General features: G+C 36.6%; 1 protein-coding gene across 1 annotated transcript in view; it reads left to right on the forward strand.

The window, feature by feature from the left end:
- LOC115947972 (cAMP-specific 3',5'-cyclic phosphodiesterase 4D-like) overlaps positions 1-14,742 on the forward strand; it is a 230,855-nt gene that overhangs the window by 202,274 nt on the left and 13,839 nt on the right. Inside the window, exon 2 of the mRNA XM_031057814.1 lies at positions 10,619-10,810. Within this exon, the coding sequence (XP_030913674.1) occupies positions 10,619-10,810 (192 nt within the window). The remainder of the gene's footprint in view (positions 1-10,618; positions 10,811-14,742) is intronic.

The raw sequence follows: 14,742 nt of genomic DNA on the forward strand, positions 1-14,742 counted from the left end.
TCTTAAAAGATATGGAAAGAAAATTGCAGAACAGAATTTAGTAATTTAGCAACAAGAAAACATAGTCCTATACTGTGGAACACCAGGCAGCCCTCCTAGGTAATGCTATTAGGCATTGTAATAATATATTTAACATTCAAATAATGTCCTAAAAATCAGGAAAAACAAGACTTAAATGATTCATTATTGTAGATTATAATTTGCTTTGGACTATTGACATGAATTTTCTTTGACATTACATGCACTCAGTGAACGCGCTCAGGGTCTAACAGAAGTGTGTGTACGCACAACATAATTCATCTCAGCAATCTTCCAAGGTTAGTTCCTGAACTTGTTACCCTTTAAAGGTTGTTTGGATGTGGCAAAGAACTTCCAGAACTCAAAACACTACATATACCTTAATACATTTAGTAGAAGTCTAGGGAAGAGGAAGAGACAAAAATCCAATACCCAAAATTTAAAGAACTGAAATGAAGTGGAAAGGATGAAACAGTTTTGTTAAACCAAAGTATAAAAAATTTATAACTCTGAAGGTCTTAGTACCTTGAGCATTCACCCTTTACAAAACGTATAGTTTGCCTTCAATGATAATTACTATTAATATATCCCAACACAAATTCTTGTGGAAGTAGAATTTGTTTGTGATTAATTCCCAGCAATTACGTATTGCAATGAGAGAAATGCTACAATGGTGTGAGAAAAAAAAATGTTTCCTGTCAAATATAATGATATGTCCTTTACCTAGAGCTTTCATTGTTGTGAGCAATCTAGAACAATACCTAAACAAACAACTGCAATTTCTTATCTAGCTGTCTCCTGTCCACCCTCCTCTGAAGCTGGCCTTGATTTCATGTTGATATTTATGTGTGTACATTGGAATGGTGAAACAAATAATCTTCTATGTGCAAGGTCCTTATCATTTGGGCTTTAGAACTTCTTCTCTTTGGACCTTTCTGTCCACAGCCCTTATCCATTTTCTTCAATGCACAATTTTTGAAGAAATTTTTGCTTAAGGTCAGTTGTGCAAAGATTTAAAAATTATGAACTAAGTGATGCTGAGGATTGCAGGTTCTCTTGTCATAATGGTCACACCTCCTGGATCACTGGATCTCTTTCTAAGAAGGACCTGGGCCTATTTGAATGAGTCCAGAGAAGGCTACAAAGAAGATCAGAGGGCTGGAGCACCACTTCTAGGGAGATGAGATGAGAGAGCTGAGCTTGTTCAGCCTGGAGAAGAGAAGGGAGACTTAGAAGACCCAGGGACACATTAGAACATCTTCCAGTTCCTGAAGGGGGCCTACAAGAACACTCAGGAGAGATATTTTATGAGAGAATGCAGTGACAAGAGACAAGGTAATGGCTTTGAGATGAGAAAGGATAAGTTTAGATTACATGTTAGAAAGAAACTCCTCATTGTGAGGATGGTAAACCTCTGGAACAGGTTGCCCAGAAAAGTTGGGAATGCCCCATCCCTGGAAATGTTCAAGGTCAGGCTGGATGGAGATCTAAAAAAACGGATCTGATGGAAGGTGTATTCCTGCTCATGGCAGGTGGGCTGAAACAAGATCATTTTTTGGTCGCTTCCAAACCAAACCTGTCTATGGCTCTATCATCCTGTGCTGTATTTTCTGGTATGGGAAAATAGCATGAAGCAACCACGAATGCTTAGTCCTGCCACCTTCTGTCACAGGTACTCCTTGCAAGAGATCTTTGTCACTAGTCACAGGATATGTGTAACCATGCCGTCTGTGATATAGCCTTTATCACCATTGAGGCTGTAAATGATGATGTTTCAGAAAGACATGTTTTGCTGGGAAACTTCATAATGCATATTAGTGTTATCCCTTGGAATATTTTTACCCATTATATGGACTCTGTGTTTTCATCAGTACTGTAGGGTATTGATTCAAATATTATAGGTCTGAGAAACTCCCTGTTTTTCCTACATTTGCTTTATCACACTAGTAATTAATAAAGAATATATAAGCAATTTAATCGCTTTTGATAATGGCATTTGACTGGATTCACAGAAAGAGGAGGCTGAGATCTTTCAGTGTATTGGATTTTCCATCTCTGGCACAAGTTTCGTTCTCAACCATGTTCTGCTAATATCTTAGGGAAACTGCATTTTAACTAGAGTTAGGAAACATTCTTGGTGGATGGTTTGCATATTTTTAATAATTGATTAATAAGCATTTTCATATGCTTTGAAATTTTATTCTACTGCATTTAAAATAAGAGAAAATTAATGGCACTGTGTATTACAGTAAATTCATGCCATATGGTCACTTGGTGCAAGTTGGTTTTGTATCCCACAAATACTGCCCAGAAAGTGGTGGTGCATAAAAAGAAGTTGGTATATTTGGATCCAAACTCACCCCAGAAAGAAAAACAATTTTTCTTGAACTTGAATAAACTAGGTAAAGTGATTTTTTAAAAAAAGATCTGAAGATAGTTCAGTATTGATGCCCTCCAGAGGAACCTAAACAGGCTGAAGAAGTGGGTGCATGGGAATCTTTTGAAATTTAGTGAGACCAAGTGCAAGATGCTGGACTTGGGTCAGGGCAACACCTGAGGGGATGAACAGATCAATAACAGCTCCAGGGAGAAGGACTTGTGAGGCTGGACATGCCCCAGCCATGGCACTCCCAGCCCAGAGAGCCACACGTGTCCTGGGCTGCATCCAGAGCAGTGTGGGCAGCAGGGCCAGGGAGGGGATTCTGCCCCTCTGCTCTGCTCTGCTGAGAGCCCACCTGCAGTGCTGCATCAGCTCTGGGCTCCCAGCACAGGAAGGACAGGGACCTGCTGGAACACATCCAGAGGGGACCACAAAGATGATCAGAGGGATAGAGAACTTCTCCCATTAGGAAATACTAAGAGAGTAAGATATGTATGGAGAGGAGAGGGCTTTGGAGTGTGCTAATTGCAGTCTTCAAGTAACTAAAGGGAATTTACTGGAAGGATGGAGAGGGACCATTCTCAAGAGCATATGAATTCACAGAACAAGGTGGAATGGCTTCAAAGTGAAAGAAAGTGGGTTTGGATTAGATATTAGGAAAAAATTCTTTCCTGTGAGGGTGGTGAGGCACTGGAACAAGTTGTCCAGGAAGGTTGTGTATTCCCCATCCCTGGGGAACATAGAATCATAAACCCATTTAATGACTTAAGTGAATGGTAACTGATAGACTGCAATCAAATAATGACAATAATAGAATGGGGACCCATCAGTCCAGCTGAGACTGCAATCCTAGAAATGCAGTTGAAGTGTACCTGCAGCAATGGCATACGAGGCTGGCAGGGACCAGCAGGCTTGTGGGGTACTTGGAGCACCCCAGGGCTTGCTGCCTAGTCTTTCTCATGTCTGGATCAAGTGGTTCTGTTTTTCAACATTCTTTTTTCTCAGATTGCCCAAAATACTTCTAATTCTTCAACATTTTCTGCAGATTTTCTCATTCAGATCCCAAGCTGCCACAGATTTTAGCAGAAGCATAAAAATAGAGGCTTGGTGGCTGTTTTTGTTATCTAAAAGTAGAAATATTAATCCCCTTAGGTCTATTAGATCAGAAGAACCATATAAAGTGACTTAAATCTAGTAAAAGCATGAACAGATTACCACATTTCTTGGAAATTATTTCTCATTTCATTTCTCTTATGGTTCTTGTTTGAATTATTTCTATACTAAATTAAGACAACTATTTCAGCTTCAAAGAAACATCAAAACATCAAATCCATGTGATAGGATCTGGCATTCAATTTGAGCATCACATTTGTAGAAAGAAGTTCACTCTCAAGACCAAGTTTAGAGAATGAAACTTGCCAGGTGAGGGATGGTATTCTCTCTGAGGAAAAAATAAAAGGAATAACAAAGGGAATCCCAGTACAGCTGAGCACAACACTCAAGTTCATGTATTAGGTGCCTTAAAAAAGAGTTTCATGCCAAATGGATAGACCACTGAGGTATAATTAGGAATAATGAGGTGACGTTGTGGAAAGCACAGCTTCAGTTGAGTACCAGGAAACAATTCAAAGCTAGAGTACCAAAGAAATTGAATAGTCTTTCAGAGGAAACTCCTTGCTTGGAAACTTCATAACAAAACATGAAGCAGTTTGTTTTGAGAGATTAGATTTCCTGAGATGCTTGCTAGAAAAACATGACACAGAAGATAAACAGATAGTTAGAGTTCCTTTGTTAACATGTTTGAGTTGATTACTTCTTACAAACTTCATTGTTTTTTTATCCTACACATCTTTTGTCCTACACATTTGTCCGTTTCCTGGGCTTTTAATGTTGTCTTATAATTTTGGGGCTATTAGCCTTCTACACACAAATGTTTCTAAATACAGCTATGTCAAGAGAAAAAGCCAAGTTCTACTGCTAAAAAAAATAAAAATCATAAAATGCCATATTTTATTCTTTTGCTTGGAACTTTGGTACAGGAAAATCTACCCACATCACTTCTAAATATGGAGTTAATCACAGGGCTTGCTTTCTGAACTGCTGAACTGGAAACTCAAAGCCACAACCAGATATTTGGCGTGAATTCTACAGTGGTACATGAAAATTCAGATTTAGATCATAGGTTTATTCTAATATCATTTGGTCACAATCGACTGGAAATATTTTAAGTAATGGAAAGCAAAAATTTTTCTTAATTTTGCTACAAAGAAAATAAAAATATCAATTCACATATAAACAATTTTTTCTTCAAATGTAGAGAGTAGGTATTATATTTCTTCTACAATATCAATACAAATGTTTTTATTTTTCTTCCCTCATTTTAGTGAGGGTTTTTTGTTGTTGTTGTTTTGTGTTTTTTTTTTTTGTTTTTTTTTTTTTTTTTTTTTTTTTTTTTTTTTGTTTTTGCCCCCATTTTTGGGGGGGTTTTTTTTTTTTTTTTTTTTTTTTTTTTTTTTTTTTTTTTTTTTTTTTTTTTTTTTTTTTTTAACTAGTCTTGGATGAAAAGACAGAAAGAAAGGAGATAACCAGATGTGGACTCTTCTGCATCACTGGGTAGACACTGTCAGTAAGGAAACATTTTTAAAGGTCTCAAACAAAAAATTTTCCTAGTATTCAATTACATAAATCTACTGATTTAGTTTTACTCAGTTTTTACTTGATTTTTTTCTGATGCTGCAGGTTAGCCTATTCAACATCTAAAATCTTCTGGGAGCCTATGGCAGGAGCAAACTAGTGGCAACTTATTTCTTTACGATAAAGAAATTTCTAAAGTTTCATCTCTCAGTTAGGGGTAACTATGCCTGACAAAAGAAAGGGGCCACCCAAGTCAGCTGTAGTCACAATTTAATGCTTAGTTTATTAATAAGCAATAAAAAGGCCCAAGTGAAATCACAAAGACCTACCAAGCAATCTTAGATACAGGCACACTCTGGCCTTTCTCTACAATCCTCCATATTCATGATGCATTCCATCAGCTGTGGTGACCCACTGCTTATTTAAATCTGAAGCAATCGAAGAAATAGATTCAGATTCTGCTTTTGAAGGCAACATCCATTCCTTCCCTTTCTCTAGTTGCTAAGGCCTCCTTCCTCAGAGATGGGCTCCTGTCCTGGGGCACAAACGATAAATACTTTCCCCTTTCCTTGGACCTTACAGTTTTATTTCTTCGCTTTTGCTCTAAATTAGATCCTGCTCCAAAGGAGTTGCTGCAGGGCAGGCCTTCTCTGATAATTTCAGTGAATTACAGCTGCTACACCAAATGCACCTTTTTTGTGTAATATTTAGATTGTGCTACCAGGTGAAAAAAACAGGACACGACTTCTTGGAAGTGAGGACATTGAGATGTGTATTTAGGTCATAGCACAGATGGCTGGAGAGATTGCTTGACACTAGGACAATGGACTCCTTTGATGGGGAAAAAAATTGCTCCTCTAGAACTTGCCTGTCCCTCTGTAATGCTAAAGATGGCTTTAAAAGATAAGATGTCCCCAAGAGGTTCAATTAATTTGGCTCTCCCTCCTTGTAGTTTCCAAGATGAAAGTGTGAAGACAAAGGGGAATAGCAGGAGTACAATTTGCATTCTTTAAAAGTCTAGTAAGATCTTCATTTTAGGGTAAAATTTATTTCCTTCTCTCTCCTAGTATTGCATATTTCTCTAAAAATAAAAAACCATACAAAAATTAAAGAAAATGCTGCCCCCCCACAAAAAAATGCTGCAGGATTAGTGCTAAATTCTCAGTACTAAGGAAAACCAACACTAAGATTTTCTATTCAGCCTTAATTACAAATTCTTGGGTATAGTGATTATGATGCCATTATTCCTTATGTAACTAAAATCTGTATTTTATATACAGGCCTCCACATATTTTCTTTTAGCATGGCAGAGAGTAGGAAACCATTTTTTAGGGACTCAAAAGGAAGTCCACAGTTTCTTTCAGTATGCAAAGAAGCTGTGCAGTCATTAACAATGAAGAAGTGTTGCTAAGATTCAGGATCAGGACCCAGAACCTCTCTTGTTCTTGCCACAGAGTCCTATTATTGTCTGAAGCAAACCTCTAATAATCTTCCTAAAGTTTGCTTGTGGGTTTATTTGTACTTGTGTTAGGAGCACAAGGAAGATCAGCCATGAATGTTTACAAATCACCCAGTTTTTTCCCCATCTTAGTACAGAGCATGGATGACAGAAAGTGGGCAAGGAGTGCAAACAAGATGAATAGCCAAACAAGGAAAAAACTCTGAATCTCGTCTCATGTAGTTTGTCAGCATTGAAAACTGAATAAGGCAGGCTCTTAAGATAAACACTATCCACTAATGACTTAAAACATTTTGTCAAAATGCAGACACAAAAGTTGCTGAATTATCATTGACTTTTCAGGGCTTTGGCATCTCTGGAGTTGCAGCAAAGCTCTTTGAAGGTATAAAATTCTGTGATGTCTGTGCCAAATGCCTGCCACTGAAGGCAGTTTCAGTTTGCCTGCATTATGCAAAGTGCCCAGAGCTGGCTGCAGAGCAATGGTGTAAAACTCTGTCTTTAAATTGCCACTTACTACCTGTGAAATGAAAGCAAAAGAGTTCCTGTCCTCTTTAGTAACAACTTCCATGAAAATGTTGTTCTGTTTCCTTTTTCTTTCTAATTCACAGCATATTCTTGCTGTGGCTTAAAACTTACTGAGAGTGAAAAGATAAATAGGAAGTAAGCGCAACTGACTTTTAGCAATTTCTGTTTAGGCAAGTTAAAGAGCCTGTCTATTTTGTGCCTTAAACTTTTGATTCTTTCAGTGTTTGCAACAACAAAGAGCAAAAAACTGGTGTGGAAGTTTTCAATTCCCCATTCTGATTCTCTCTTCTTTTGAAGTCGGAAGTACAGTTTCTTAAAAATAAGACGTGATAAACAGAGAAACAATTTATATTATTTTCATTGTAATAACTCTTATTTTGATTTAGAATTCCACAAGCTTTTGTACCTGAAAATGTTGGCAAATATCTCAGAAAGATCCAAATAAGACACTTAACTACTATAACATTTCAGAAACTCTTTAATATAAGCATAGGTTTCTGAAAAAAAAAGTTCTCTATTCACAGTTTCCTTTGAATGTAGAGCTGAACACTATTTTTCTTGATACATATTTTCGGAAAAGACGTTCTCTTGGAACAGCACAAGGCAAATCCAGCTGATCTATTTGGATCCTGTTCTTTACTTTTTACACCCATCTAGTGGTCTCCACGCAGTACAACAGGATAAAATTTCTGTCGCAACAGCAGTGTCTTGCACAAGCTTGTCTTTACCTGGTGATGCAAACCAAAGGACCTCTCCCCGATTAATCTGCAGTTCTACCTAACACACTTCTAAATTTTAAAAACTGACTATGTTACAATCAGACAGTGAAACCATTTGTAGAGTCCTGCCTTAGTTTCTGACTGGAAGAAATGACTGGTAATATAATATTCACGTAATGTCCAAAAAAGGGGGATGAAGAAAATAAAACAAAACTGCAAATAAAACCATATTTGTTTAATCCAACTGAATACTTTTGATTCAGTTAAAAATTTTCATTCTGTGAGAGGGACTTACGTTAATCTTCATTTATTTATATCCAGCCTTTAACTTTTGTTTTAAAGTTCCCAGGCAAGCCCATATATATTTGAAATGATACTGCCATTGCAGAAATTAGTCTAATTAGTCTTACTGAGAACAGTCTTCTGTTCTACCTAAAATTGTAGGAAATTATCTGTCCTCCTGCCCTCAATACAAAAACAAAACATACAGACTATGTATTGATTAGGAGTTTGTGTTTTCTTGAAGCTGTTTAAAGAGCATAAAAGCCATTCAGGAAACAAAATATTAATGTTAGGAAATTTGGATATGATGAGCTAAACATGTCATTAGCATTGTGATTGTTTTGTGCTCCTGCAATATTTAGGAATTCAAGCTAAAAATATATTGATTGGAAACAATTAATAGTAGTCATACTAGTAACAATGGTAATGTGGTTATGAACTAATGACACTACAAGCTGCAAAGGACACTTCACCCTAGCGTTCATACATACATTTGTATGCTTCCAATACATTCTCAAATACTCTTTGTGAGCAGATTTCAGTCATCACAAAGATGCAACAAATAGGGGAATTGAAAGGCAAAGAGGAACTCTGCACAGTCCAAGATCACCTAGAAGGCCTGTCCCAGAATTCTAATTTGTTGTGTCATGGTTTAAGCTTTCTTAGTTTGAGGTTCATGAAGCAGTAGGACATTTAAAGACACAGGCAAAATCAAATCAAATCAGTTCTGGGAAGAAGAGTATGTGTTTGGATTTACTGACAGGTAATTGTTCTGAAAACTACAGTGGAAAGAGAATGAAAGTACTGTGTTCTCCTGAAGTTTTTAAATAATAGTTTCTGCATTTAGGTAAAAAAAAAAAAAAAAAAAAAAAAACCAAAACCAAACCAAAAAAAAACAAAAAAACAAAAAAACCCAAAAAAAACCCCCAAAAACAACAACAACACAAAGCATCAACAACAAAAAAAGAAAACAACAACAAAAAAAAAAAAAAAAACAACAAAAAAACCCCAAACCAACTACATTTGCTTTTCCACATTCAAACTGTAAGTGGTGAATACAAGGAAAATAATATAATCTGAATGTGGCAGTAAGGTTGCAGTTCTAGGGGTGTGTGCAAAGTATAAATAAACAATGAAACCAAAATCTATCCTCTGCCAGGCAGTGTGCATCTGTGTCAAAATACGCAATATATATTTCTTTGATTAGTTCATTTAAGAAAGGAAAAAAGGTCACAGGAATCCTGTCACTTCAGCAAAGGATTGAAGTGGCAACCTCATTGAAGCCTCAGGTCAATGGGAGGTAAAACAAGCTGGTACAGAGTAGCATATACCAGCTGTGACACTTGTGATAGTCTGAAGTCTAATCAGCAACTGACTTGTGGGTGTCCTTTACATGAACACCATTTCCAAAATGAATACTTTATATGGGTTCAGCAAAAATGCATAATATACTGCTAATGCTTATTTATGTTCAAAAAAATATGTGAAAGATCCTCTGTTCATCCCTCATTCTTAAATGCTTTAACAGTGTTATTTTTATCCTCATTACTATGGCAAATGAGCCTAGAGAGGTAGTCTTGCTAATCCACACATGTGTAACTTCTCAGATTGCATACCACAGACATCCAAACATGAAGCCACGTGCTGCAAAAAGCCTCCGTACAGTTCCAGATGGAGCTGTTGGGCTGTCAAGCAACACGGACTGCCATGAACACATCCTCTCAGCACTACCCACCCTTACCAGTGTTTAAGTGTTTGCAGGCTCCTGTTCAAGGTCTTTGCACTGATTTTCAAAGCCCTTTGTAGAAAAATTACCATCTATGTAAAACAACATCTACTCTCTCCTTCTCTTTCTTTCTTTTCCCTTGTCCTTCAGCCTATCTAGAGAAAAATGTTCTCTAGGAATGATAAGCCTCTTTATCACTCTTTGTACCAAACACAACAACCAAAAGTGCTGAATCTAAACTGTGTGGTTCAAGGACACAAATGGCTACAGAAGTTCTTCTGCTTGGCCATTAACAAAGGACTCACTGCTTCCATCTGTTTGTAAAACAGCAAACGTAATGCGGGCAGATGTGCTCCAACACACGCCTATGCCTTAATGTCACCACATTTTTTTACTGGGACAAGATAAAAGTATGCACTTGAAATATTTTTGTGGTAACAAAACATTGGGATTGGATACTCAATAAGGAAAAAGCCCTCAGCTGCCTCAGCAGTGGGAGACAGGATAATTGTGTTCAGCTCAGGAGAGTTGGGACCTGGAGAAGTAAATAGTGAAATATCATGTTTCCTCTGGTATAGAGCTCATGGATACTCTACATGCAAAGAAGTAGAAAGCTTCCTGTATTTCTAATAGCATGGGACTTTTGTCTGCCAATTTTCTTTTACTTCGGCCTTGGGGGGTTTTTTGTTGATCAGTAATTTTAAAGAATCTCTCTTGAGTGGCTTGTGGTTTTTTGTAGCAGTGGATATGACCAGGTCTTTATTTCTCCATTTCTATCAAGAAGCAATTAGCTATGATAATTTATCAGAAGGGTGTTTATTATATTTTAAAATTCTTATGTCAATAACATAAACAATTTTCTCTTCTTGTTGCAGTTTCGATGTAGACAATGGTACATCATCAGGACGAAGTCCTTTGGACCCCATGACAAGCCCTGGGTCAGGGCTAATTCTTCAGGCAAATTTTGTCCACAGCCAACGTAGGGAGTCTTTCCTTTACCGGTCAGACAGTGATTATGATCTGTCTCCAAAGTCTATGTCCAGGAATTCCTCCATTGCCAGTGATATGTAAGTACCTTATGAAATACTTCTAGTCTGTAATTTGTCCAATATCAAGATTTTTGCAGGCACAAGAAATTTTTTTTAAGTCAGACTGTAATCATTTATACCAGTGAAGTAATGGAAAATTGTTTGTTTATTTCTTTAATGAAGATTACACTTGTTCCTGCAGCTTTTTGAAGGATATCATGAGGGTGTACTTGACATGTTTATGCGCTCTATTAGCTTTGACAGAATAGTAATGATAGTCAATACTGATATACTGAAACAGTAAGGAGAGCTATTTTCTGTCTCTTAAGTTATTTTCAAGAGAAACAACACAAACTCAATTTATGCTTCTTCAGTATTTTAAGAAATAGATTACATTTATTTCCAACTGCATTCTTTTAAATTTTTGGAAAAAAGATTTACCAGCTGGAAGAAAATAATATATTTGAGAGAGAAAAATTATTTCAAATACCATCTTAACTAAAGGACAAACTTCTAACAAAAGAACTTTTGAAACTGATTCTGTCATCTCTCACTATTCTGTGAAGTGTGTATTTTCTGGTAGTAAGTCATGCTTTTCAAGTATGTGTGGTCCCCAGGTTCCATGCATAGTGGAAGTAATGCAAATCTCTGTTTATTAGCAAGATGCCAAAAATATTTAAATGTTCCATCTTCTAGTCACTTCTAAGAAGGAGAAATTATTAACTCTTTCTTGCTTGGTTGGGTTTTCTTTGCCTAAATGGCTCCAATTTGCATGGCCAATTTGGTGTTTATGGTTCAAATAGATATCTAAAATAAAGGATCAGGCTTGTCAGAATACCACAGTGAATGCTGGTTTTTAATGAGGCAAAGACTACTAGATATAACCTTTGAAAAGAATTGTAGACACAAAAAAAGAATATGAGTTTTCATAAAAATTAGTGAAATTAGAGCTGATATTTAACTTTAAGTCATAAATGAACACTCCTATTTTTTCAGCTTATATAATTTTTAGAACTGTTGTTTTGTTTAATTACAGCTCTTTTTCTATGTAGAGTTTCAAGGTAAGAACATTTCCTGCCTTTAGAGAGGGTTAGTGTAAGGTCTATGACTCAGTTAAGATCTGTGGATTGAAATACTCAGTAAGCTTTGTGCCAAATGTAACCAGTTTTTGTTGAGGCAAAATGGGTTAGAACAAAAAAAAAATCTTACTTTGTTATAAAAAAATGCATTTTTCTTGGGAATAGTAACCCCTTTCCAGCAAATCTTCCTCTGACAGATATTCTTTTTTATGGTGGGAGAACATTCAAGCTTTTATTATGGCACCTGTACCAGGATAACATTTGTAAAGATTTTTACATTCAGGAGGACAATCCAGCTGACTGCATTGCTTAGATGAGTCATTTCAATGAAAGATTCAATTAGTGCTCCATCCTTGAACTCATAATCCACTTAATTTCCTAGAATTTTGGGTAATATTTCAGCACATGGCAGTAAATTGGATAAACAATATAATTACTGAAACAGCACACATTTTCCCCCTTTTTTCCCTCTCTATTTTCTTTTCAAATTTTCTGGAAACACATTTACATATAAAATTTATTTGACCTCACATCTTGATAGATTTTCAAAGTCTCTTGTCACAGATGAGCCTTTGTACTAAGAAGGTAAATATTCCTGCCACTGTTTTGGAGGGGAGGACATTAGGAAATGCAAAAGGCAAGTTGTTCTCACCATGGAATATTAATCATTTATCAATAAGTCTAATTATAATAAACTTAGCTGTATCACAGAAATTAAGTGAAAGAAAGACATGGAATAAAAGAGGGGAAAGTTTAAAAAGATAAAATAGCATGGAATAAAAAATAAAAGTCACAAAAGTCCTTATGTATGTATTCAACCATAAACTGAATGTGCTTATGGAAAGAAAACTCACTGAATATTATTAAAATAATGAAACCATTCTGATGCAGGACCTTGCTAAATGAAGTGGAAGATGACAGGGTTGACAGAGGAAGTAACCAAATTTTAGGTTAGTGTCAAATTATCCTATTTCCCTTTTGCATATATATACATGCTTAAGTATTGTTTGTTTTTTAAATATGAGCAATATATATTACAAAATATACACATAATTCAGGTAATGCAATTCAATTAATTGTACACAGCAGTTTAGTCTAGATCCCCTGGTTCTTCAATCAGCCTCAATATTTCACTTTGTAAAGAAAAAGACAAAGGAAAAAGCATACGTCTTGTATTTGAAAGGGGTAGAACATAAAGAATTCTGGCATTTCCATTACTCTGAAATACTGTACTTAGAATAATACTTTCCAGTCAGTAGCAATGCTTCAAAATTTTAGCTAGATGTGGAATGTCACGTTAAGACAGCCAGTGGATGGCAGTGCTAAAGTGCTAAATTCATCATGTCATTATTTATTGTGCTGTATGCAGCTCCAACCAAGAAAGGGAACAAGTTGTGCTCAGTTGTTTGCAAACCCAAAATGAAAAGATGGGCTCTGCTACAAACAACCTAAAAAGCCAAAGTATAAGATGATAAACAAGGGACTAATACAGTCAGATACTATCCTCAGGAGAAGATACAATGCAAGTCACTATGCTCAAAATAGTAAACCTCACAGAGAAAGCAAACGGAGTTTCATTCAGGAAGCTGAGATGGAAAGTAAAGAAACAAGGGCAGAGAAGGGACAGGGACGGGACAGGTGAAAAGTTTTGTAAAGTCAGAGAATGTAAAGTATATTTTAATGAATTAGTTATGGAAAAGAATAAAAAGACAGGATGAATACGAAGCTGCTTTGATGACAGAAGGTTAGTAGGACAACAGTGGGTGCACTTCCACAGAAAAAGCAGCTGAGTGTGAGAAAAAAAAAGCACATAAATTGGAGTGGGGGTCAGTAATATTGTTTTAATTATCTCTTGGAAGAAATAACATGATCTTTGAGAATAATAAAAGCAGAACATGCAGATTATATACAGAGATTAGGAAAAACTGCTAAAGTTTGTGAACTGGAGAGGTTAATAATTTAGACAGGAAGATACAAGGTCCAAGGCAGATGAGCACAGGTGTGTTGTGAAGCCTCTCTGTGGGATTTCCAGCAGAGAAAAGGATGTGCAAGAGAAAAAGTAACTGAATGAGGCAGTGAGGGGTAGTGAGACAATATGAGGAATTATAGTTCAGGGTGTGTGATGAAAGACAGGAAAACAAGTTTAAAGAGAAGGAAAATAAAGAATGGAAAACAAACAAACAAACAAACAAACCAAACCAAAACAAAAAACCCCAATTCCCAACACCAACATAGAGGAGAAAGAAAGTAGTATCTAGATGAAAGATGTGCAAAATCATTATTGGAAAAATTGTCAGACCTATATTTGAAGACATTAGTGAAGCAGAGAGCTGTGTGGATGTCTTGCTGAGGTGGTCTGATTGCTTAGTGCTGACTTGTTTCAACTGCTGTTGCTGTCCAGAACTTGCAAACACAGGAAGAAGTTGAAGTGATAACACTTTTTATACTCTTTCTTGTTAAGGGATCACTGCCCTGGTTAATGGAGGAAGAGATCAAATTAGTACAGAATTTCTGTTGTAGCAGAACCCACGTCTCTAATCAGGTTAAAAAATAGGTTCCTAGAAAATAAAAACCCAATAAGCTGTCCAGTGCTGCATCACAGCCCATGTTTTATGCCACTCTGAAGGGCAAAATCATGTATAATCCCCCTGTGATTCAGAAAAAGCAGCCCAGAGGATAGCAGTCTAGACCAGGGAACCAAGACATTCTCAGTAGACAAATGTGTTCAAGCTCCACTGTGTTTCTGAGTGTAAGAAGACCTCTTCTGACCTCTCATTTAGGTCTGTTCTTCTCCCATTTCCACAAGCTCTCAGAACACAGCACGGCGCATCACAGCCATCCTGGTTTCCTCAGGACTTGGCCAGTTGAACCTCACTCATAAAAAAGCAGCTG

Source organism: Geospiza fortis, unplaced genomic scaffold (genome assembly GCF_000277835.1).
Source record: "Geospiza fortis unplaced genomic scaffold, GeoFor_1.0 scaffold443, whole genome shotgun sequence".
Lineage (NCBI taxonomy): Eukaryota > Metazoa > Chordata > Aves > Passeriformes > Thraupidae > Geospiza > Geospiza fortis.